Source organism: Lissotriton helveticus, chromosome 1_1 (assembly GCF_964261635.1).
Source record: "Lissotriton helveticus chromosome 1_1, aLisHel1.1, whole genome shotgun sequence".
NCBI classification, from domain to species: domain Eukaryota; kingdom Metazoa; phylum Chordata; class Amphibia; order Caudata; family Salamandridae; genus Lissotriton; species Lissotriton helveticus.
In genome coordinates this window covers 1,905,830,935-1,905,855,422 of record NC_136057.1, presented here as the reverse complement: position 1 = coordinate 1,905,855,422, position 24,488 = coordinate 1,905,830,935, and the positions used below count along the sequence as shown (strand labels likewise).

Below are 24,488 nucleotides of genomic sequence, written 5' to 3'. Positions count from 1 at the left end.
GTGTCGTCTGCGTAGGTGACTACTTTAATCCAAAAAGGACTAACCGCGGCCTCCAGTGGGGCCATATACACATTGAACAAGGTAGGGATCAGCGAAGAGCCCTGAGGGACCCCACACTTGAGGGGGGTTAGTTTGGAGCATGCATTACCCTCCCAAACCTGAAAGGTTCGGTCCTTCAAAAAAGATGAGAGCCACAGCAAGGCCATGCCCGATACTCCCAGGTTAGTCAGGCGCTGGATTAAGGTCTTATGATCCACCGTGTCAAAGGCTGCACTTAGATCCAGGAGGATCACAACCGCTGATCCTCCCGAATCCTAAGATACACCTTGACTTGATTCACAAGCTACGGTCCTACCCCTCCTTGCAGGGGTATTGGCGGGAAGTTACTGAAAGTTTGTCACATCTGTCCGAAAGACCCTCTTCGTCCACTATAGAAGTGTGCTTTTTGGGGATACCCCCTCTACCACGGAAAGCTGCAGTACTGCGCCGTTTCACTGATCTCTCCCAAATATTGGCCAAGAGAATGCTCACGCAGCGTTGGAAATCCCACTCCGCTCCAAGAAAGGGAGCTTAGGGGGGAAGAGGTAATATGATGGGCCACGGCAGAAAGAGAAGCCCTTCAACTGGAAGAATATAGAGGGCTTAGAAAAAAACTATTTTCTTTGGAGTGGGCTCATCAGTTGGAACAATTCAAAGCTAACACTACTACTGATTAGCGTAAACATGGAATGAGCGTAAAAATACTGCAATTGAGTGTATTGCTTATAATGTAACTGTTATGCAATTATTGACCCTTTCTCAATCAATCAATCAAACATTTGTAGAGCGCGCTACTCACCCATGAGGGTCTCAAGGCGCTAGAAGGGGGGTCCAATGGTGTCCAGGGTATCCTAAACTGGTATGTAGTGTCACTTCACAATTATGCTGCACTGAGTTTATTTTTAGGATGGTATGCAACTTTAGCACAAGGTTCTTATTCCCCTTCCCCCCCCTTCCCCCACGGCCCTTTGTCCCTCCTTCATGTCTACTGCATACGTCACTCTGACCGGACCTTTCAAGCGAATTTTTAGGTAGGAGGGGGGTAGGGTTGAGCAAGTTGATCTGAAATATTATCTGATGTTGGAAATTTTAAAACTACAGTCACAGTTATTTTATACCAAAGTCTTCTCATCATCACTGTTTATTGTACTTGTGATACAATACCATGACTTGTTCATAGAGATGATAAATGTGAATGTACATCGCTAAATTGTAGAAGTAATGCTACTACATATCTGTACTGCCTTGAAACTTCAAAAAAATTAGATAATAAAAAATAAATTAAAAAAGAGTTATTCTTTACTTCGTGTATATAATAAGATTGGGATTGTGCTGCACATCTAAAATATTGGTGCAAAAGACTCCACAAGCACAGGGCTTACCACGAAAGCTCTCTAGGGAGAGAGCAGGTACCACGTAGCGTCCACTGCAGACCAGGACTGCATCAAAGATGGCCGACTCCTGCTTGCCATCCGTCTCCGTCACCACCTCCCACTGGCCTGAGGTCAAGAAGTCTGGTTGTTTCTTGACACTACACACCTTGGTCTTGTAATAAGGAAATGGAATTTGTTTTAAACATTTCTGTTATCTTACCACTGATTTTAATTGCATTTGAATGTTGAGACTGAGACATGAAACAGACTCCTTGGAATACAGTCCATAAATACTGATGCAACTTAAAGAATATGCAGCAGAGTTATAGAGGAAATCAAGAAGCATATAGTAACTATGAAATCATATTCTTGTGGTAATAACATTACTGACCTTGGAGACAGTCAATAACACCAATATGTGTCCCTTACCCTCCTTATGCACTCTTGTCTCTGGCATGAGGAAATGCAGGTTTTATTGCCATCAGTTGCTCAATGCAAAAAAACACCAAACTGTCTACACCACAGTATTCCTTGTACCTTTGCCTATGGAGTTGCAATTGGTTGGGCTCCCTGATCTGCATCCATGCAACCTATTGAGGGTATTGAGCTGCAAAGACTGTATGTCCCGCCATAACCACTATTCGCATACAGTGCGTATCCTAGATGTGGAAGCTTCGAGTGGCTGCGTGGTGCATCTCACCCACAGACAATCCCTGAGACTTCAGCTAGATGAATGTTCCCATAGAAGATAGCCTCAGCTCCCTCAAGGAGGAACCCTCGGGTGACAAAGAGGGGGTTGAGGAGTAAAAGACAGCCATAGTTAGGACTCAGAAGGCTCCTCACCCTCTGGTACCAGTGCCACGGCACTTGTCACACTAAGGGTAGCTGCACCTGTGGTCGGCCTAATGTGTGCTTCTCAGGGTGTAAACATCCACTAACTCTCATACACGTTGCTGAATAATGCACAGTTGTAGGCGAGAGTATTACCAACATCACTGCAGCTGTCTGTTGAGATTTAGTCAGCTATGAGTATCAGTAGTTTAGAATTTATACGGGTCAGTTTGTGGTTATTAGTCTTAATTCTTTGGATGAAGCATTAGAATTCTTGGTTCCCAAATATGAGGAGTTTACTCATTAAAGTAGTCTTTTAGTCTAACTAAATAGCTATGGAGAATTTCAATGTGATCCTAAGTTAGGAGGAGGATGGGGGGACATGGATGGATGGATGGATGGATGGATGGATGGATGGATGGATGGATGGATGAATGGATGGAGCTCAGCAAGCAAGGAATTTCTCAACACCTAATTCATATAAATTCATTGGTCTGTATGGACCAGTACCACATTTTACCCTTCAAAAAATCCAATCCAAATACGCTTTTTATTGTATCTCTAATTGCAAATTAATAATTTCAAAATACTAGATGAGTAAGCAATACTGATGATTGGCTGGATAAGACATAAAATCAGCAGCTCTTAAAATGGCAATGAAATTGGATTTTACATAAATACACTGTTTAGGATGATGTGCTGTATTCAGTAGGAAAATACAATTATGATTTACTTTCAGAAACATGCATAAGAAGGCAAGGTGCAAGGCCCAGCCATCCTCAGAAGAAGTTGCATTTCCTCACCCTGAGCCTTATATGTTTCATGAGGCCGAAGTGCTCAGCATAAAGCTTGAAGTACTCCAAGAACTTGGAGTTGGGCAAGTAATTAGGAAAGTCATCAGGCATGGGGAAGTCACTGTAGCAAGACATCTCCTTGGAAGTGTTCGACACAAGGGACTTGTAGATGCTGGTTATTCCTTCCTCCACCTCCTCCTGTATCAACCGTAAAAAGAAACAAAGTATGTCAATGAATGTGTCTCATTCAACAGTAGATCAAGATTTGTACATGCACAATACTACACATGTGTCTGGAGGCCATGCGCCTTGGACAATGAGCAATGTGTCCTGAACCTTGAACTAAGTTATGTATATTTTGAAACCAGGTTCATCAGAAAATGTTATGGTATGTGGGTCAAAAACTACCTGTGAGGCCCTCATCCTATTCGCTCACAAGGAGCATTGAGACATAAACAAGGAAAATTGTGCATTGTCAATACACTAAGAGACTGATTACGACTTTGGCTGTCCTCCAGCACGCACCTCCACCGAGCCGTCCACTGGAGGACTGCCAAAGCCCATAGGAGAGCCTAACATGCAGCCCGCCACATGACAGTGCCTTCAGCATGTTGCCGCATGTTATGGCATGCTACACCATGAAGGAATGTGAATGCAAATACAGGGGTGGGGGGGCACAACATGTGCACATCTGTATCCATCCCCAGTTCCAGATCCGGCATGGGGCCGTTGCCTCTCTGCCACCCTTTTCATGGCAGGCTTACTGCTAGGAAAGGGGTGATAAAAAAGGCAACTCAGAATATGCTTGACGGTGCTGGCTGGGGCACCGCCAGCCTATTCATGCCAGTTGCAGATCGCCGGCCCAGCGGGATCCTTGATCCCGGTGGAGCCGACAGCCTCGTGGCTGTCTTACTGTCACACTCATACTGAATATTGTGGGCAAACACGCAGTGTGGTGATGGTTGGTCGTAATTAGGCCCTGAGCCATTAACACAAACCAAAATTTAAAAGGATTTATCAGCAAATTTAGAAAGTTGTTGAGTCATCAATATAGGTGGGAACCTTATTTGAAGACATCTTTACAGTAGGCTTCAGCAGTAATGATCTTCGTGAATAAACATGCTTTGATTTTTCTAGCCAGATGGACCCCGGTATCAGATCCCCACCCAAGAGTGGGAGTTGCATGTCGAAATATCAAATATTGTGTCCAAAATATCTAAGTCCAAAACATCAAGAAGTTAAGTGCATGTAGATTCATTATTCTTAATGATACATCTGTGTACCTTAATGATATATATATATATATATAACAAAGAAGTTGCCTCCAGAATGAAGCCACAACCACGGCAAGTAGATCCTTTTATTCGTGAAATGCAGGACAAACAGACCAGCTGCTTCTTTGCAAATGTCTCCAGCCAAACGCGTTTCGAGTGTAACACCGCTCTTGTTCACTGGCAGAAGGGGAAAGGCAGCGTACGCACCAACAGCGCAACTTTAAATGTTCCGCCTCAGTGGGCGTCTGCGCTAGGAATGCTGGTAGTTGTGGTGCATAACAAAATATTATCCCAAGTGGGTTGCATGCCTTGCCCCAAAATGTTCAAAAGATAAATACCCAAGTGGGCTGCATTGAAGTTGTCCGGAATTTCATCCTGCCCATACACCATCCACGACGCGGACTCATCGCCCCCACAGCATCTATGATTTTCGTCGCTGTAGGCCCGCCATGTTAGCAGTGGGGCTCCATCGCGGCAGGGCACGCCGCTTAACACAAAACAAAGAAGTTGCCTCCAGAAAGCATAGTTACAAGTTGCTGGAGCGTAGTTACATGCATTAAAACCATATGTAATGGGAAAAAGCAGGTAAGGGGAGAGATTCAGGGGAAAGGGCATAGGAGCAGGGGAGGTAGACAAAGAATGTAAGATGGAAGGAGGTGGGGACGGTGAAAGAAACACAACCAAGAGACGAGGAAAAACAGTGTCTAATGTCCGGTGAGCTGTGATCCCAGAGGAAATGGTGTCATTTCCACACCTCCGCTGTGTGTGGCTCCCTTTACGCTGTTGACTCTCTCCGAGGGGTCTCTGAGACTCCAGGGCATACAAACTGGATCCCTCCCCAACAAGGGGAGAGGGAGTGCTTAGGCAAGGGGCGCCATTCCCACACCTCCGCTGTGTGTGGCTCCCTTGACGCTGTGGACTCTCTCAAGGGGGTCTTTGAGACTCCAGGGTATTAATGCTGGATCCCTCCCCAAAAAGGGGAGAAGAAGTGCTTTGGTAAAGGACACATGGGTACAATAGTTAGAGTTGCAAAAGTCCAGTACAGAAGAAACAAGTCTCCAGGAGAGGAAAGAGGAAAGGGGGGCAGGGGACTGGGAAGCAAGTCAGATCTGGCAGATCAGCAGTCGGAGTGAAAAACGTTGTGGGGGCCCAAGAAGGTAGAGTAAACGGGCCCAACACTTAGATGGGGTCTCACTGGTCATAAATTGAAGCCTGGGCGCCATTTTAAAGTCAGGCAAGTCAGGCAAGTCAGGCAAGTCCTAGGTAAGGAGTGGGGGACTGTTTAACACCGTGACTCAGCAGTTTGTCATGTCTCTTGCAGTCTTGAGATTCTTTATTTCGTAATGCTTTTTGACCAGTTAAAACCTCTGGATCCTCCCTCACCGTTGGTATTTGCCTGGGGGGCACCATTTTGGAGGCAGGCTAGGCTTGGGGTCTTCTTTGGTGAGAGCCATGGCAGTCGTAGGATCACCGTCTTCAGGTGGCTGTCTTTGTCTGTGTGTGGGGGGAATTGGTGACCTTAGTTATCGCCTTCTTTGGCGGCATAGGTGCGAGCTCCTCACTGCCCTTTGCGTGGAAGGTGGTGTCGCAGGTAGCGGAAGGCAGGAGCCTCTTTTCTCCTCGAATATAACACTGTCAATGATGGTGTTAATTTACTTATAGCCCTGAAGAAGTCAGAGATGCGAAGGCATCATAACTGACGAAACATATGTTGGCTATATATGATCTGAAGAAAGTCATTTGTGATTAACAGAAGATTTTATCGAACTACAAGAATAAAATCGCAGTGGATAAAGAAGATTGACTGGACTTCTCTGTATTACATGTGGAGGTGTGCTCAGGACATTTTGCAATTTTCTCTATAAGACTGGGCTTCTGGTCCCCATCTGGATACAAGTGGCTGTCCCTGTCCTTGGGAGGACACTGTAATAGTTGTTTGCTTTTAATTTAGGGGAACATTTGAGTTACAGTGTGCGCAGGAGAAGCCTTGCCACTGTTCATTTTTTCTTTTTTTTCACCGTGTTCGGGTGGCTGTCTTTTGTCTGTGTGGGGGCGGGGGGGATTGGTGACCTTAGTTATCGCCTTCTTTGGCGGCATAGGTGCGAGGCTCTCACCGCCCTTTGCGTGGAAGGTGGTGTCGCCGGTCGCGGAAGGCAGGAGCCTCTTTACTCCTCGAATGTAACACCGTCAATGAAGGCTAGCAACGACAAAGCTCTCCACTTCTGTCACCTTCCCCTTTGTAGCGCAGCGTTTCAGGCACAGGATGGGAGGTCACTGGTACGAGGGATATGGACACTGTGGCTGATTGGGATTAAGTATTAATTACCTTATGTTTTTGTCATAATACAGACAATTTCCATTATGTTGCCATTGTTTTTGGTTTACACTGTATATAGTATGAATGTCTTGTATGTGTTAAAATGTGAGCACAAATATTTGGTCCCTGTCTATATGGTTGTATGTTTTTCTAAATAATGTTTCAAAACAGAAAATCCTTTTTCTTACTTTAAAATAGTCCGTTGTGGGTACCTTCTCTTTTTTTCATTTTAAGGTGGTGCGAATGAACTAATCTTGAGTCGATAGGAAAGACGAATTCCATTATCGGCTCCATAAACAGCGCTGATGACGAACATCATCATTACATTTGCCAGCATCTAATAGGACTTTGAGCATGGGTGATGGGGGGAATAAATCCCAGATATAGTCAAAAGTCCGTACATTTAAGGAAAGAGTGTGGTAAATAATTATAATGGAAGAGATCGATTCTAAAATTGTCCTGCACAGAAATGTCTCTAGTCGGGAGATATTGCTGAATAGAGTGAGTTGCACCAGGAATAGCTTGCATCTCATCCTCACTCTGCACAGCACTTATCAGTCCTCAGCGACACCAGAGTGTCAATAGTTGTGAAATAGTCCCATTACTAAGCCAGGATTTTCAGCACTTAGCACACTTGGCCTGTAATTATATCTCTCACAATCTAATGTGAGAGCCTACAACTTGCAAAATACAAAGTGTTGTTGCTACACAGTCACTCCTGACTGAAGGTGTCATACACAATAAGGTACTATTAAAACTTAGGGCTGCATTCTGAGTTTGGCGGTGCGGGGGAGCGCCAAAGCCCTGCACCGCTAAACTCAACCGCCGGCTGCCTGCCAGATTATGAGTTTCCACGCTGTCTGGCTGCCGGTCTTTTGGTGTTCCCAAGGCGGTGCCTTTGAAAAAGGAAACACAATGGGAATGCCAACGCAAGTTCCTGCATGGCATGGACTGTTAAGTCCATGCCATGCAGGAACCGCACATGCATGCAGCCAGTGGGGCACACCATGTTCACCCTGCATGCATCCCCATGGCTGGAAGCATCTGGGGGCCTTTTATAGCCCACTTAGTTTCCTCACCGCAGCAGTTTCATGGCGGAAGAGACACAGCTGAGGTACAGCGACACCTGAGGTAGAGCGAGAGAGAGAGAGAGAGAGAGAGACGTAAGGATTAGAGATAAAGGTGGGTGGGCAGAAAAAAGGTAAAGAGAATTAGACAAAGGACAAAGTAGGTAGAGGAAGAGAGGTGGAGAAATAGGTACAAGTGTAGAGTGAGGCAGAGAGATAGAAAAAGGGTGAAGGAACTGTAGATAAAGGATGAGTGGTGGGGTACCCAAGTGTTGATGTTGAAGGGGGAGAGAGAGAGGGACAGAGAAAGATAGATATGGTAGAGAGAAAGGTAAGAGAAGACAGTGAAGTAGAGAACAGAGAGCTATAGAGAAGTACAAATGGATAGCCAATATTGCTCCTATGGCGAGTTGGAACTCTTGCTTGGTAAACTTTCGCTGGCGCCATCTTCTTGTTCTCCTTTCTGAAAATATGCATCTAAGAACTCTAGATGAGCCAACTAAATAACTTGTCTGCCTGCGAAGACTGCCACCTAGTGTGAGTCCAATTTCTCACTCAGCATTTATTCGCCTGTAGGATTCCTTAGGGTTCTTTACCGTTTCACTTAGTGAACATATATTGGGGTTCCTTCCTTTCCCTACCTGAGCTTGAGTACTAGCAGGTTTTGTATTACTCCCTCCTATCATTCCATCCTAGGCTATTTGCAGAACAACAACTGTGCTTCAGTCATTTTAGATCGACCACCTCTACCAGCAAATGTTTTGTACCAGTCTCTACCTTTGTGAAGTGGTACTGCAATAGCTTCAGCACTTTCTGCTCCATGCCCTTTATGTGGTATTGTATATCAATGCATACAATATCAAAACACAAAAATATAGGAAATAAAAAATCGATCACAAAAACATCAACTTGCTATACTTAACTTGTAATAGCACAAATTTCAAGAAACAAATATTGGTGTTTAAAAAATGGATTTTCTGACTATCGAAAACAAAAATATTGGATAAAAAAGTATTGTTACCTTTAAATAAAAATATATTGTGTCAAAATATCGAAACACACAATATTCATGACAATAATATCACCAAAATAACAAAATATTCACTAATAAATATATGAAAAACACTTTTAGCATAAAACAATGATTATTTTTTTAAGTGTTTTATACACATACTTAAATTAAACAGAAATATAATACATTTACTTTTCATCCTCAAAAAACAAAAGATTATAGCAATGCAACCGCCAAATAATATAATCATTAACTAGACACATTTAAACTACATCCTAAATATAAATATATATATATAGGCACACACAGCAGTCATTCGAGCAATACCTGACCCGGCTTCGGTACTTACTCGATCTGGTGCATGCTGAGAGCTGAAGTCAAACACAGGACTACAGCAGTCCTGATTGAATCAGGGTCTGCTGATCTCCCACCTATGGGAACGCCGCAGCAAGTTGAAAGGAGGGGGGAGGCAAAAACTGGCTGCAAAGTCATCTGAAGAAGGCAATTAAGCCGAAATGTATCTTGCCATGTTTAAATAAATAAATAATCCACATTTGTATAGCGCACAATCACCCGTTAGGGTCTCTAGGCGCTGGGGGCCGTCAGGAAGATTAAGCAAGCTATTGCCCAGAGTCACATGGTCCTGGGCTAACCTGCCGCCGGAGCCGGGAATCGAACCCTGATCCCCAGATTCCAGCGTCAGTCGCCCTGGCCGCAGCGCCACACCTCTCCCTAATGTTTGCAGCAGTGAATAAAAGAACTCTCTCATACTCCCCGCTGTATCCTCAGATTACTTTTCAGTAATATATATATATAATATATATATATATATATATATATATATATATATATATATGTATGTATGTATGTATGTATGTATGTATATATATATATATATATATATATATATATATATATATATATATATATATATATATATATGGATCCAATCCTGGTTCAGCAATATTCAAAACAGGCACCGACTCCGTGGGTTTCAAGATCAAGGAAATGTATTCAAAAAACGACCATATATATATATATATATATATATATATGAAGGATATAACCTATTTTGTCATCGATACGGTCGCCAAGAGTCCTAGGGGTGGCAATAGTCAGCTCTTACTCAGGGAGTTAGAATCCAGGTATATACTCCTATTGAACTCAAAAATCCCTAATGGGTTGAATTCCTATGAAGCACTATCTGTTCACCTCTAGCTCCCTATCTCTCTCGGATCCTGAGTGCTTTGAGTTATTTTATTCACACAGTATCACACTGTTCTGTTTAATTTTAGTTTTATTATCTGTTTGGGCATAGCAATTGTTGGTTTGGCTGTATTAACTATTTTCCTCTTGAACTGTATAAGAGTTAAGGGCTTGCAATGGCTTGACACCATGTCTACCTATTATTAACTTCACAAGTTAACCATGTCTGATTAGAACAGGCCCACTTGGGCGGGATTGCATATGAACTGACTGCGTGCAATTATGGCTTAATAACTTGTATTTTACATTATAACTGTGCCTAGTGTAATCATGATCAAACTATGGTGATATTTCAGCAGGTTGACTCAACCCTTAACACACTTGTGAGATAACAGGGCGTTTTAAGTGCGTTGTTTGTTCTATCATAGTAAACTACTCGCCACAGACTCATATCAAAGGAGCTACCTTAGATCTGATTATTGACAAGATCAACTCCATCCTCCTTGACTCGATCCTCCAATGTGATTGGACAGATCATTATTGCACTTCTTTCTGCATTCTTGATTCAGTAATAGTATGTAAAGCTCAGCCTAAGAACCCAAAACAGCTGTAGAGATGCCTACGTAACATCAACCCGCAATATCTGACACCCTGCCCCCCCACCGTACATGTCTAATGTTCACGACCTTACGGCCCACTATAACCACGCAATGCTGAACGTACTAGACTCAGTTGCACCATTACAGCTCAAACGAATGTCATCTAAACGCTCCAAAGCTTGGTTTATGGGCAGTCTTAACTCTGAAAGAAGAAACTTAAGGCAGGCTGAAAGGCAATGGCGGTCATATCCCTCCATTGAGCATCTCTACCACCTGAGATTCCTGAGAAGTATATATAATAAATGCATCAGAGGCTCGAAGGCCTCCTTTTTCAGAACTCAACTTGACCAAGCATCAACCGTCCCAATTTTTTTTTGAACTCATCAAGTCCCAAGCCCATAGTCATCCGAACCCCGCGTCTCATGGTCAAGTGGCACTGCCTAATTGTGAAGAATTTGCAGACATCGTCATTGCTAAGTCCAGTAAGATTGAAGCTAAATTACGATCTGCCCTGGACCACCTGTCGATCAGTCCTAGGCCTCCCTATGTCCACTAGGCGTTGCTATCTCTGACCATGTGCAACCCGTCCCACCTAAAAACAATGCTTCCTGGACTCTGTTCCAAACCCTAGATGAGTGCACTGTTCACAAAACATTACAGACCATGAAACCCTCCAATCATTACAAGGACCTTCTGCCATCAAACCTCTTCCCCGAAGTTAGATCCTCCTTACTAACATTGTGGACTAAGGTTGTCAATGCATCACTTCAGCAAGGGGATATTCCAGACTGCCTAAAATCAGGGCAGGTCAAGCCAATTCTCAAGAAACCAACAGCAGATCCTTCAGACCTGCATAAGTTTCGCCCAATCTCCAACATCCCCACCTTGGCAAAGCTCCTGGAGAAATGTGTGCTTGCCCAACTCTGCAAACACATCAACCATTTCAAACTCCTGGATCCATGCCAATCTGGTTTCCTCCTGCGCCATAGCACCGAGTCGGCACTAACGCACATTGTCAATGATGCGCTAAGAATGCTGGAGCACAAAGAATCGTGTCTACTGATCCTTCTTGACCTCTCGTCAGCATTTGACACTGTCAAACACAACAACCTAAATCACCTCCTGTAACACAGGATGGGGTTGTCAGGGCCGGTGCTTAACTGGTTCCCTTCGTTCCTCCAGAATAGATCTCAAAGCTTCAAGACAAACTAATCCTTGTCCCAGCCCACACCGGTTACGCTGGGGGTAGCACAAGGTTCGCACTCTCTCCCACGCTCTTTAACTTGCTCATGGAGCCTCTAACAGAAATTCTGAAATCATCCAGCATTCACTATCACATATATGCTGATGACACCCAACTTTATTTGAAGATCGCCTCCCCTGAGGACATTCAGTCCCTCAATTCAGTCTTGCTGGAAACACAAAGTTGTCCGACACGGAACCACCTGAAGCTAAATTCCCTAAAAACAGAATTCCTCCTAATTTCATCCCCCAAGCAATCCCTGGTCATGGAGCAATGGCTAAATCAGCTTACTGCTCCCAACTGTAGACCTCACCTCATGGACTCAGCATCCTTGCTTGGTATTATATCTGCAAAAAATCTAAACATTCAAAAGCACATCAGCTCCCTCACTAAAGGAGCGAATTTCCAACTCAGCATCCTAAAGAAGCTCAAACCCTTTCTCCCTGCTCCTGACCTAAAGGTTGCAGTGCAAGCATTAGTGATCGCAAAGCTGGACTATGGCAGCGCAACACTGTGTGGCTTGCCCAGAGCAAAAATGGCTCCTCTTAGGGTGGCCCTCAACCCTGCCACTAGGTTCTTAACAGGTTCTAAAAAATTCAACCACATCTCTCCGGACCTGCTGGCCCTCAAGTGGCTCCCATATGAAGCTTGGATACAGTTGAAAATTGCATGTATGGCACACAAAGCCATCTACTTCAGGACCCGCTTTACCTTGCTCAGAAACTTGAGCTCTCTTGTGGTACAAGAGCCTCCAGAAGTGTCAGCACCCTCCTAATCAAATCACAAAAATTCAAGAAAAAAAAGACTTACAATCGCGCCTTCTCAGGCATGGCGCCGAGGATCTGGAACTTTCTCCCCCCCCCCCCCCCCCCGAAGTCAGGGTGAGCCCTTCCACTGTCTGCTTCAAAATGGAAGTTAAAGGACTCTTGATGAAGAAACATTTGCCTCAGTCCGCCTGTCCCAATTGACCTGGGGTCCTGAGCTGGGGTTTGTAGCCCAGAGGTTTTGCTCATGTGACTGTTGGACATTTTTAATAATCTTTTGTACACTGCGCTCTGTCGACTTTGTATGTTTGCCTATACCCTGCATTATCTGTAAAGCGCTCTGATAACCTCAGTGGTCATGTTAGCTTTTTTATAAAACTTTACAAATAAAATGAAATAAGACAGCTTGGTAGTATTTCACCTCTGGACTGACTGGCACTTGCTATGGTCTCCTCAAAATGTTACGCAAGTTCCTTCCCCTGCTCCCGCTGGCGCATAGGAAGACTACTGTCCAGGCTCTTATTTGTTCTAGGCTGGACTACTTAAATGTTTTATATTTGGGTCTTCCGGACTATCTATTACAAAAACTTCAGGTTGTTCAAAACTCGGCGGCACGGGCGGTTTTTGGCCTACCTCGTCGCGCGAGAGCCTCGGACCTTTTACATTCCCTACACTGGCTCCCTATTTGTAAGCGGATTGTTTTTAAAACACTTACGCTGGCGCATAAGGCACTCCATGCTGTGGGAGCTGAATATATTCAGAAACGCCTTGCTTTCTACAAACCAACTAGATCCCTCAGATCGGAATCTCTTGGTCTTGCCGTTGTCCCTGCTGTTAGGAAAGCAAGGGTAGGGGGACGCTCTTTTAAACACTTGGCTCCCCAGCTATGGAACTCCCTCCCTCTGTCGCTCCGCTGTACCTCGAACTTGCTGGCCTTCAGAAAGGGTCTGAAGACGTGGCTCTATGGACAGTGATCTGCTTGTTTCTTTCTCTTCTTTCAGCCTGCCCTCTGTAGTCTGCTGTGGGTTAGAAAGCGCCGGGACACTCCTCGGTGTAGCCGAGCGCTATATAAGACACCCATAACATTAACATTAACATTAACCTCTTTCTCTTTATGAGCTACATAGGTATTATTTTGAGGCCTTCATGAACCAACAGTGCATTTACAGTTTTTATTTTTAGGCACTGCAAGTTGGCTGATGACAAGTCTTTCTTTGCCAATTTATATTTTACATACTTATATTTTGCACGGTATTGTTTTTTCTCACTCAACCTTTATGTCTATGATGTTTATCGGTTGCTGTGACAACCGAGAAGAATGATGTATAAAATGACTTACCGCAATGGCGCCCGATGTTGTGAGCAAGGCAGGTCAGTTGTCAAAATGCGTCAGGGCTTTCTAGTGGAATAAAGTTTGGTTTCATATTATCAAGGGTGTTGGCGCCTGTTTCTTTGCAGAGGAGCGGGACTGGTTTCATAAATGTATATATATATATATATATATATATGAAAAAAGCATGATTCCTACAGGAAGAACCAGAGAGACTCAGCGGGGCTTTCAGGAAAGGGATTTATTCAGCAAGTGTGGCATGACGCGTTTCGACAGCAATGTCTTCATCAGATGCCTGATACACCAATAAATCTGCCAGTTCGTTTTGATAGTTCAAAATAGCGTCCTGCCATTGGTGGCCATCCAGGTGGTTCAAGCTAATTGGAGGAGAGGCGTCATAGCGGCGTCGGCACACTACAACTCCCAGCATTCATCAGTCAAGAAAGCCAGGTAAGTAATTCCCCCTCGAACCACTGTTGTCTCATGGAGTACTGGATGATTGTGGACGCTTGTGAGACGTATGGGCTGTGCAGTGGCTGAAGTCTTCCCCTCTCCTGGGTCCCCAAACGTCTAAGCCGCTAGTAGCTCCTGCAACGCCGATCCTGGAGCCAAAAATACAGTGATCCTGACTGCTCCGTGAGGTCACGGACTGCTGGGCTGCAGCGGAAGCCTTGCGAGTTAGGAGAGCGGCGGGCCGGAGTGCTTCCAATTCCTTGGACTATTGAGAAAGATGTGCCCTCGTGCCTCCGGCCGCTTCAGAAGACGGGTCTACTCAAGCGCGCCCAAGGGCTGACGCGCAATCGAATGAAAAAAGCATGATTCCTACAGGAAGAACCAGAGAGACTCAGCGGGGCTTTCAGGAAAGGGATTTATTCAGCAAGTGTGGCATGACGCGTTTCGACAGCAATGTCTTCATCAGATGCCTGATACACCAATAAATCTGCCAGTTCGTTTTGATAGTTCAAAATAGCGTCCTGCCATTGGTGGCCATCCAGGTGGTTCAAGCTAATTGGAGGAGAGGCGTCATAGCGGCGTCGGCACACTACAACTCCCAGCATTCATCAGTCAAGAAAGCCAGGTAAGTAATTCCCCCTCGAACCACTGTTGTCTCATGGAGTACTGGATGATTGTGGACGCTTGTGAGACGTATGGGCTGTGCAGTGGCTGAAGTCTTCCCCTCTCCTGGGTCCCCAAACGTCTAAGCCGCTAGTAGCTCCTGCAACGCCGATCCTGGAGCCAAAAATACAGTGATCCTGACTGCTCCGTGAGGTCACGGACTGCTGGGCTGCAGCGGAAGCCTTGCGAGTTAGGAGAGCGGCGGGCCGGAGTGCTTCCAATTCCTTGGACTATTGAGAAAGATGTGCCCTCGTGCCTCCGGCCGCTTCAGAAGACGGGTCTACTCAAGCGCGCCCAAGGGCTGACGCGCAATCGAATGAAAAAAGCATGATTCCTACAGGAAGAACCAGAGAGACTCAGCGGGGCTTTCAGGAAAGGGATTTATTCAGCAAGTGTGGCATGACGCGTTTCGACAGCAATATCTTCATCAGATGCCTGATACACCAATAAATCTACCAGTTCGTTTTGATAGTTCAAAATAGCGTACTGCCATTGGTGGCCATCCAGGTGGTTCAAGCTAATTGGAGGAGAGGCGTCATAGCGGCGTCGGCACACTACAACTCCCAGCATTCATCAGTCAAGAAAGCCAGGTAAGTAATTCCCCCTCGAACCACTGTTGTCTCATGGAGTACTGGATGATTGTGGACGCTTGTGAGACGTATGGGCTGTGCAGTGGCTGAAGTCTTCCCCTCTCCTGGGTCCCCAAACGTCTAAGCCGCTAGTAGCTCCTGCAACACCGATCCTGGAGCCAAAAATACAGTGATCCTGACTGCTCCGTGAGGTCACGGACTGCTGGGCTGCAGCGGAAGCCTTGCGAGTTAGGAGAGCGGCGGGCCGGAGTGCTTCCAATTCCTTGGACTATTGAGAAAGTTGTGCCCTCGTGCCTCCGGCCGCTTCAGAAGACGGGTCTACTCCAGCGCGCCCAAGGGCTGACGCGCAATCGAATGAAAAAAGCATGATTCCTACAGGAAGAACCAGAGAGACTCAGCGGGGCTTTCAGGAAAGGGATTTATTCAGCAAGTGTGGCATGACGCGTTTCGACAGCAATGTCTTCATCAGATGCCTGATACACCAATAAATCTGCCAGTTCGTTTTGATAGTTCAAAATAGCGTCCTGCCATTGGTGGCCATCCAGGTGGTTCAAGCTAATTGGAGGAGAGGCGTCATAGCGGCGTCGGCACACTACAACTCCCAGCATTCATCAGTCAAGAAAGCCAGGTAAGTAATTCCCCCTCGAACCACTGTTGTCTCATGGAGTACTGGATGATTGTGGACGCTTGTGAGACGTATGGGCTGTGCAGTGGCTGAAGTCTTCCCCTCTCCTGGGTCCCCAAACGTCTAAGCCGCTAGTAGCTCCTGCAACGCCGATCCTGGAGCCAAAAATACAGTGATCCTGACTGCTCCGTGAGGTCACGGACTGCTGGGCTGCAGCGGAAGCCTTGCGAGTTAGGAGAGCGGCGGGCCGGAGTGCTTCCAATTCCTTGGACTATTGAGAAAGATGTGCCCTCGTGCCTCCGGCCGCTTCAGAAGACGGGTCTACTCAAGCGCGCCCAAGGGCTGACGCGCAATCGAATGAAAAAAGCATGATTCCTACAGGAAGAACCAGAGAGACTCAGCGGGGCTTTCAGGAAAGGGATTTATTCAGCAAGTGTGGCATGACGCGTTTCGACAGCAATGTCTTCATCAGATGCCTGATACACCAATAAATCTGCCAGTTCGTTTTGATAGTTCAAAATAGCGTCCTGCCATTGGTGGCCATCCAGGTGGTTCAAGCTAATTGGAGGAGAGGCGTCATAGCGGCGTCGGCACACTACAACTCCCAGCATTCATCAGTCAAGAAAGCCAGGTAAGTAATTCCCCCTCGAACCACTGTTGTCTCATGGAGTACTGGATGATTGTGGACGCTTGTGAGACGTATGGGCTGTGCAGTGGCTGAAGTCTTCCCCTCTCCTGGGTCCCCAAACATCTAAGCCGCTAGTAGCTCCTGCAACGCCGATCCTGGAGCCAAAAATACAGTGATCCTGACTGCTCCGTGAGGTCACGGACTGCTGGGCTGCAGCGGAAGCCTTGCGAGTTAGGAGAGCGGCGGGCCGGAGTGCTTCCAATTCCTTGGACTATTGAGAAAGATGTGCCCTCGTGCCTCCGGCCGCTTCAGAAGACGGGTCTACTCAAGCGCGCCCAAGGGCTGACGCGCAATCGAATGAAAAAAGCATGATTCCTACAGGAAGAACCAGAGAGACTCAGCGGGGCTTTCAGGAAAGGGATTTATTCAGCAAGTGTGGCATGACGCGTTTCGACAGCAATGTCTTCATCAGATGCCTGATACACCAATAAATCTGCCAGTTCGTTTTGATAGTTCAAAATAGCGTCCTGCCATTGGTGGCCATCCAGGTGGTTCAAGCTAATTGGAGGAGAGGCGTCATAGCGGCGTCGGCACACTACAACTCCCAGCATTCATCAGTCAAGAAAGCCAGGTAAGTAATTCCCCCTCGAACCACTGTTGTCTCATGGAGTACTGGATGATTGTGGACGCTTGTGAGACGTATGGGCTGTGCAGTGGCTGAAGTCTTCCCCTCTCCTGGGTCCCCAAACGTCTAAGCCGCTAGTAGCTCCTGCAACGCCGATCCTGGAGCCAAAAATACAGTGATCCTGACTGCTCCGTGAGGTCACGGACTGCTGGGCTGCAGCGGAAGCCTTGCGAGTTAGGAGAGCGGCGGGCCGGAGTGCTTCCAATTCCTTGGACTATTGAGAAAGATGTGCCCTCGTGCCTCCGGCCGCTTCAGAAGACGGGTCTACTCAAGCGCGCCCAAGGGCTGACGCGCAATCGAATGAAAAAAGCATGATTCCTACAGGAAGAACCAGAGAGACTCAGCGGGGCTTTCAGGAAAGGGATTTATTCAGCAAGTGTGGCATGACGCGTTTCGACAGCAATGTCTTCATCAGATGCCTGATACACCAATAAATCTGCCAGTTCGTTTTGATAGTTCAAAATAGCGTCCTGCCATTGGTGGCCATCCAGGTGGTTCAAGCTAATAGGAGGAGAGGCGTCATAGCGGCATCGGCACACTACAACTCCCAGCATTCATCAGTCAAGAAAGCCAGGTAAGTAATTCCCCCTCGAACCACTGTTGTCTCATGGAGTACTGGATGATTGTGGACGCTTGTGAGACGTATGGGCTGTGCAGTGGCTGAAGTCTTCCCCTCTCCTGGGTCCCCAAACGTCTAAGCCGCTAGTAGCTCCTGCAACGCCGATCCTGGAGCCAAAAATACAGTGATCCTGACTGCTCCGTGAGGTCACGGACTGCTGGGCTGCAGCGGAAGCCTTGCGAGTTAGGAGAGCGGCGGGCCGGAGTGCTTCCAATTCCTTGGACTATTGAGAAAGATGTGCCCTCGTGCCTCCGGCCGCTTCAGAAGACGGGTCTACTCAAGCGCGCCCAAGGGCTGACGCGCAATCGAATGAAAAAAGCATGATTCCTACAGGAAGAACCAGAGAGACTCAGCGGGGCTTTCAGGAAAGGGATTTATTCAGCAAGTGTGGCATGACGCGTTTCGACAGCAATGTCTTCATCAGATGCCTGATACACCAATAAATCTGCCAGTTCGTTTTGATAGTTCAAAATAGCGTCCTGCCATTGGTGGCCATCCAGGTGGTTCAAGCTAATTGGAGGAGAGGCGTCATAGCGGCGTCGGCACACTACAACTCCCAGCATTCATCAGTCAAGAAAGCCAGGTAAGTAATTCCCCCTCGAACCACTGTTGTCTCATGGAGTACTGGATGATTGTGGACGCTTGTGAGACGTATGGGCTGTGCAGTGGCTGAAGTCTTCCCCTCTCCTGGGTCCCCAAACGTCTAAGCCGCTAGTAGCTCCTGCAACGCCGATCCTGGAGCCAAAAATACAGTGATCCTGACTGCTCCGTGAGGTCACGGACTGCTGGGCTGCAGCGGAAGCCTTGCGAGTTAGGAGAGCGGCGGGCCGGAGTGCTTCCAATTCCTTGGACTATTGAGAAAGATGTGCCCTCGTGCCTCCGGCCGCTTCAGAAGACGGGTCTACTCAAGCGCGCCCAAGGGCTGACGCGCAATCGAATGAAAAAAGCATGATTCCTACAGGAAGAACCAGAGAGACTCAGCGGGGCTTTCAGGAAAGGGATTTATTCAGCAAGTGTGGCATGACGCGTTTCGACAGCAATGTCTTCATCAGATGCCTGATACACCAATAAATCTGCCAGTTCGTTTTGATAGTTCAAAATAGCGTCCTGCCATTGGTGGCCATCCAGGTGGTTCAAGCTAATAGGAGGAGAGGCGTCATAGCGGCATCGGCACACTACAACTCCCAGCATTCATCAGTCAAGAAAGCCAGGTAAGTAATTCCCCCTCGAACCACTGTTGTCTCATGGAGTACTGGATGATTGTGGACGCTTGTGAGACGTATGGGCTGTGCAGTGGCTGAAGTCTTCCCCTCTCCTGGGTCCCCAAACGTCTAAGCCGCTAGTAGCTCCTGCAACGCCGATCCTGGAGCCAAAAATACAGTGATCCTGACTGCTCCGTGAGGTCACGGACTGCTGGGCTGCAGCGGAAGCCTTGCGAGTTAGGAGAGCGGCGGGCCGGAGTGCTTCCAATTCCTTGGACTATTGAGAAAGATGTGCCCTCGTGCCTCCGGCCGCTTCAGAAGACGGGTCTACTCAAGCGCGCCCAAGGGCTGACGCGCAATCGAATGAAAAAAGCATGATTCCTACAGGAAGAACCAGAGAGACTCAGCGGGGCTTTCAGGAAAGGGATTTATTCAGCAAGTGTGGCATGACGCGTTTCGACAGCAATGTCTTCATCAGATGCCTGATACACCAATAAATCTGCCAGTTCGTTTTGATAGTTCAAAATAGCGTCCTGCCATTGGTGGCCATCCAGGTGGTTCAAGCTAATTGGAGGAGAGGCGTCATAGCGGCGTCGGCACACTACAACTCCCAGCATTCATCAGTCAAGAAAGCCAGGTAAGTAATTCCCCCTCGAACCACTGTTGTCTCATGGAGTACTGGATGATTGTGGACGCTTGTGAGACGTATGGGCTGTGCAGTGGCTGAAGTCTTCTATATATATATATATAAAATATGTAATTTGGACCTGAACTCTGTGGCTGAAGCGGTGTGGGGACCCCTCGGGTGTACATTGTTCACATTTCAAGCAGCAAGTCTGGGCTTTTAATATCGGGATATTGCTTTCAGCCCTAATCACTTGGTTCAACAGTTATTCCAAGCGCTACCTACCTGGGAGCTGAAAATTGCATTCTGGGTGTTGCACTTCACTTCAGCCTCCGTGAACTGGAATAGGTGAGATGGGGCGGAGCCGTCTTACACCAATAAGAAGGCGGCAGGACTAACACCATGTGGCAATGGAAGCCTTTAGACTGCTTGGGCGTTGATAAAGGCACACTACGCCGAAATGCATTTGCCATGTAAATGTCAATAAAGCTGCTTCCATGGAATTCCCCCCTTGTGGTCTCTGCTCTTTCATGAGGAGGAGGATGGTTTGATATTGTCTGCACTGGCCAGAGTCACAGTGCAGAGGCCCCCGCTTCATAAGTTGGCCCGGACCCCACTAGCTCTGTTTGTGTCATTCCAAGGGATTGGATTGTCTGAGGCCGGCCACGGCGTTTGGTGAGAAACGGAGCGGTCGTGAGGTATTCCACCTCATGTTGGGCGGAGTATATTGCCATGTCTGCCCCCGCTGTCATTTGGACCTGAACTCTGTGGCTGAAGCAGTGTGGGGACCCGAGGGGGCACATTGTGCACATTTCAAGCAGCAAGACTGGGCTTTAATTATCGGAACATTGCTTTCCGCCTTAATTACTTGGTTCAACATTCATTCCAAGTGCTACATACCTGGGACCTGACCTTTGCATTCTGGGTGTTGCAGTTTACTTCAGCCTCCATGAACTGGAACAGGTGAGATGGGGCGGAGCCGGAACAGGTGAGATGGGGCGGAGCCGTCTTACACCAATAAGAAGGCGGCAGGACTAACACCGTGTGGCAATGGAAGGCTTTTGACTACTTGGGGGCTGATGAAGAAACTACGCCGAAATGTATTAACCATGTAAATGTCAATAAAGCTGCTTCCATGGAATTCCCCCTTGTGGCCTCTGCTCTTTCGTGAGGAGGAGGTTGGTTTGATATTGTCTGCACTGGCCAGAGACGCAGTACAGAGGCCCTGCTTCATAAGTTGGCCCGGACTCCACTGGCTCTGTTCGTGTCATTCCAGGATTGGATTGTCTGGGGCCCGCCACGGCGTTTGGTGAAAAACAGAGCAGTCGTGAGGAATACCACCTCATGTTGGGGGGAGTGTATTGCCATGTCTGCCCCCGTTATAATTTGGACCTGAACTCAGTGGCTGAAGCGGTGTGGTGACCCGAGGGGGCACACTGTTCACATTTCAAGCAGCAAGACTGGGGTTTTAATATCGGACATTGTTTTCCGCCCTAATCACTTGGGTCAACATTCATTCCAAGCGCTACCTACCTGGGAGCTGAACATTGCATTCTGGGTGTTGCAGTTCAATTCAGCCTTCATGAACTGGAACAGGTGAGATGCGGCGGAGCCATCTTACACCAATAAGAAGGCGGCAGGAGTAACACCATGTGGCAATGAAAGCCTTTAGACTGCTTGGGCGCTGATGAATGCACACTACGCCGAAATGCAGTCGCCATGTAAATGACAATAAAGCTGCTTCCATTGAATTCCCCCCTTGTGGTTTGATAATATATAAATATATATATATATATATATATATATTCACTGAAAAAACCATAGGTTATAGACCATATATAGTTAGGAATTAGCATTCAGAAAACCTTATTTTACTCACACAAAACCATTGAAATTCCATATATAGTTAGTTGCACTAACTATATATCGCGCACCCGCAATCCACTGCTGATGATGTCACATATTACATCATTCATGACATGGTCAGTGACATCACTGATGACATCACTGATGACAACATCCAGTGATTATGTGTTTCTGTAAAGTTTAAATATGTTTTACATATTGAAGAATGAGTGGATGTATAAGTGTCTGAATGAAGGTTTTAGTAGGTGCGTGATTGACTGTATGAGTGAGTGATTAAATGCGTCTTACTGAATGCACGGGTTAGTGACTAAACTGTCTTAATTTGTGCATCATTATGTCTGTTGTGATGTAAACTGCTGCATGTGTTGATCATTAGCTATACGAGAGGCTATATGTGTTATTAATTGGTTCCCCAAGTATTTCTATGGGAGATTGAGTTTGTGTGGGGGTGGCTGGAAGGTGTGTGACTCTGTGCATAGATGTGTGAGCAGTTTATTCACTAGGTGTATGAGTTCAAGAGTGCATGTGGAAACAGCTACATGGGCAGTTGACTGTGTGCATGAGTGTATTGATGAGTGAATGGATATCTCAATGCTACATGTCATAGTAAGTACATATGTAAAACACAGTACATGTGAGAGTTGGCATATATAAATAACTGTGCATGAGAGCCACTGAGTGAGTGGTTGTATCGATCATTGTGAACTTGTATCAGGGATTTTATAAGAGAGTAAATATGTGTTAGTATATGTTTCAATAAGTAAGGTGTGTATAACTGTATAGTTGAAGAAATGGAGGTGAGATTGTTTCTTTGCATGACTGACTGGGTGTGTGAGTAACTCCATGGATGAGTGGCAGTGTGTGAGTGTCTGTATACACTGAGTGTATCTAAGGTTATATTAGAGTCTGAAGAAGTTTATCGTATTAGCACAAGAATGATGCCAAATGAGACGTCATCAGTGATGTCATCAGTGATGTCATTTGAGATGTCATCAGTGATGTCATCAGTGATGTCACTGACCATGTCATGAATGATGTAATATGTGACATCATCAGCAGTGGATTGCGAGTGCGCGATATATAGTTAGTGCAACTAACTATATATGGAATTTCAATGGTTTTGTGTGAGTAAAATAAGGTTTTCTAAATGCTAATTCCTAACTATATATGGTCTATAACCTATGGTTTTTTCAGTGAATTTTCAAGGTTTTGTAAATGCTAATTCCTAACTATATATGGTCTATAACCTATGTTTTTTTCTGTGAATTTCATTGGTTTTTTAACAGCTAATATCTGTAGCTGTAAAATGTATTCTTCTTTAAATCCAAAAATATATTTTATATGTTTATGAATAATTTTTTTTTAAAATATTTTTTTTTCTTCGTTCCCGCTTCGCGAATCGGGAAGCTTCCCGTTAGCTGACCTTGATGCCGCGAAATAGACCGCGAGCCGGTAAACGTTTCTTTACCGCAAGTGCCGCGTTAGAAAACAACATCGTGACGCCTCCCGTCCGCATGACGTTTCACGTTGTCGCGTGATACGTCATATGACGTGCTACGTTAGCGAACTGGTACGCGAAGCGAGTCGCAAAGCGCAGGTTTCTGGAAGCAAACCGGGAGGCCCTGCAAAGCGCTTAATGTAAACACAGCAAGTCATGTGACTTGGTAATAACACTTTTCATTGGTTCATTTCACTTTTGGTTTCCTAATGATGTAAGACTAGGTCATATAATCTAAAATGAACACTTTTGATTGGTTGAGAACTCTTGTTTTTCCCAAATGATGAAAATCCCTCCTTCTTTCCTCACTCTGACTTTCATCATTGTGAGAGAAAGACCCTTTGTGATCACTGAGCAATGGCTTCTTTAGTAGCTTCAGCTGGTGCTTCCCCACCACCTCCACCACATCCAAGGAAGAGTGGACCACCTGCTCAAGTTCTAATTCAACAAGAAGAAGAAGAAGAGGAACAGGAGGACGAGCACGAAGAGAGGCAGTTTTTGCCTGAGCAGCCCAGGACGTCTCACCGGAAAGAAAACTTCATTTGGCAATTTTTTAAAATTCCCAAAGGTCAGAAAAAAGTAAATGCAAGATACGTAACTTGCCTTATATGTCAAGATAGACTGTCCAGAGGGACCGACAAAAAATACAGTTTCGGAAACTACACAATGCATCGCCATATGACTAGGTGGCATCCTAACAACTACAGTGCTGCACAGTTTCGGAACGACCTAGATAATCTCCCTATTATGGCCAGAAGATCTGTTGTACCGGAAGTAACGGGACCAGAGGGCAGGGAGATGGTGCCAAATATACAAATGAGATTTGGTGATGTAAAACACATCTGCGCATTTTGCGATGGATTCATTTCCTACGGAGAAAAAAGCATCACTCTGATCAACAGAGCTATTGACTATCATATGCAAGTTTGGCCGAAACGCCCAAAATAATAAATACTTCTTTTTTTTGTTTTGTTGCTCCTGTTGAGCCCTTTACAATGAATCGTTTTCATTGCCCCCTCCAAGAAAAACCCCAAAAAATATAAAACTGTTCCGAAAAATTCAAAAACAGTAAAAAAATGTTCAGAAAAATAAAAAAAAAAGTTCTTTTCAGAACTTCCTCCCCGTTATTAAAAAATTGGTACAATATTTGGAATTGTGCCAACCTCTATTTCTCTTAGTTCGCTT

General features: G+C 46.0%; 1 protein-coding gene across 2 annotated transcripts in view; it reads right to left on the bottom strand.

The window, feature by feature from the left end:
* LOC144754727 (dimethylaniline monooxygenase [N-oxide-forming] 2-like) overlaps positions 1-24,488 on the bottom strand; it is a 400,207-nt gene that overhangs the window by 116,214 nt on the left and 259,505 nt on the right. For both annotated transcript variants that reach the window (XM_078642888.1, XM_078642897.1), the window contains exons 3-4: positions 3,047-3,235; positions 1,422-1,584 (exon numbers count right to left, since the gene is read on the bottom strand). In XM_078642888.1, coding sequence (XP_078499014.1) covers positions 1,422-1,584; positions 3,047-3,235 — 352 coding nt within the window. The remainder of the gene's footprint in view (positions 1-1,421; positions 1,585-3,046; positions 3,236-24,488) is intronic.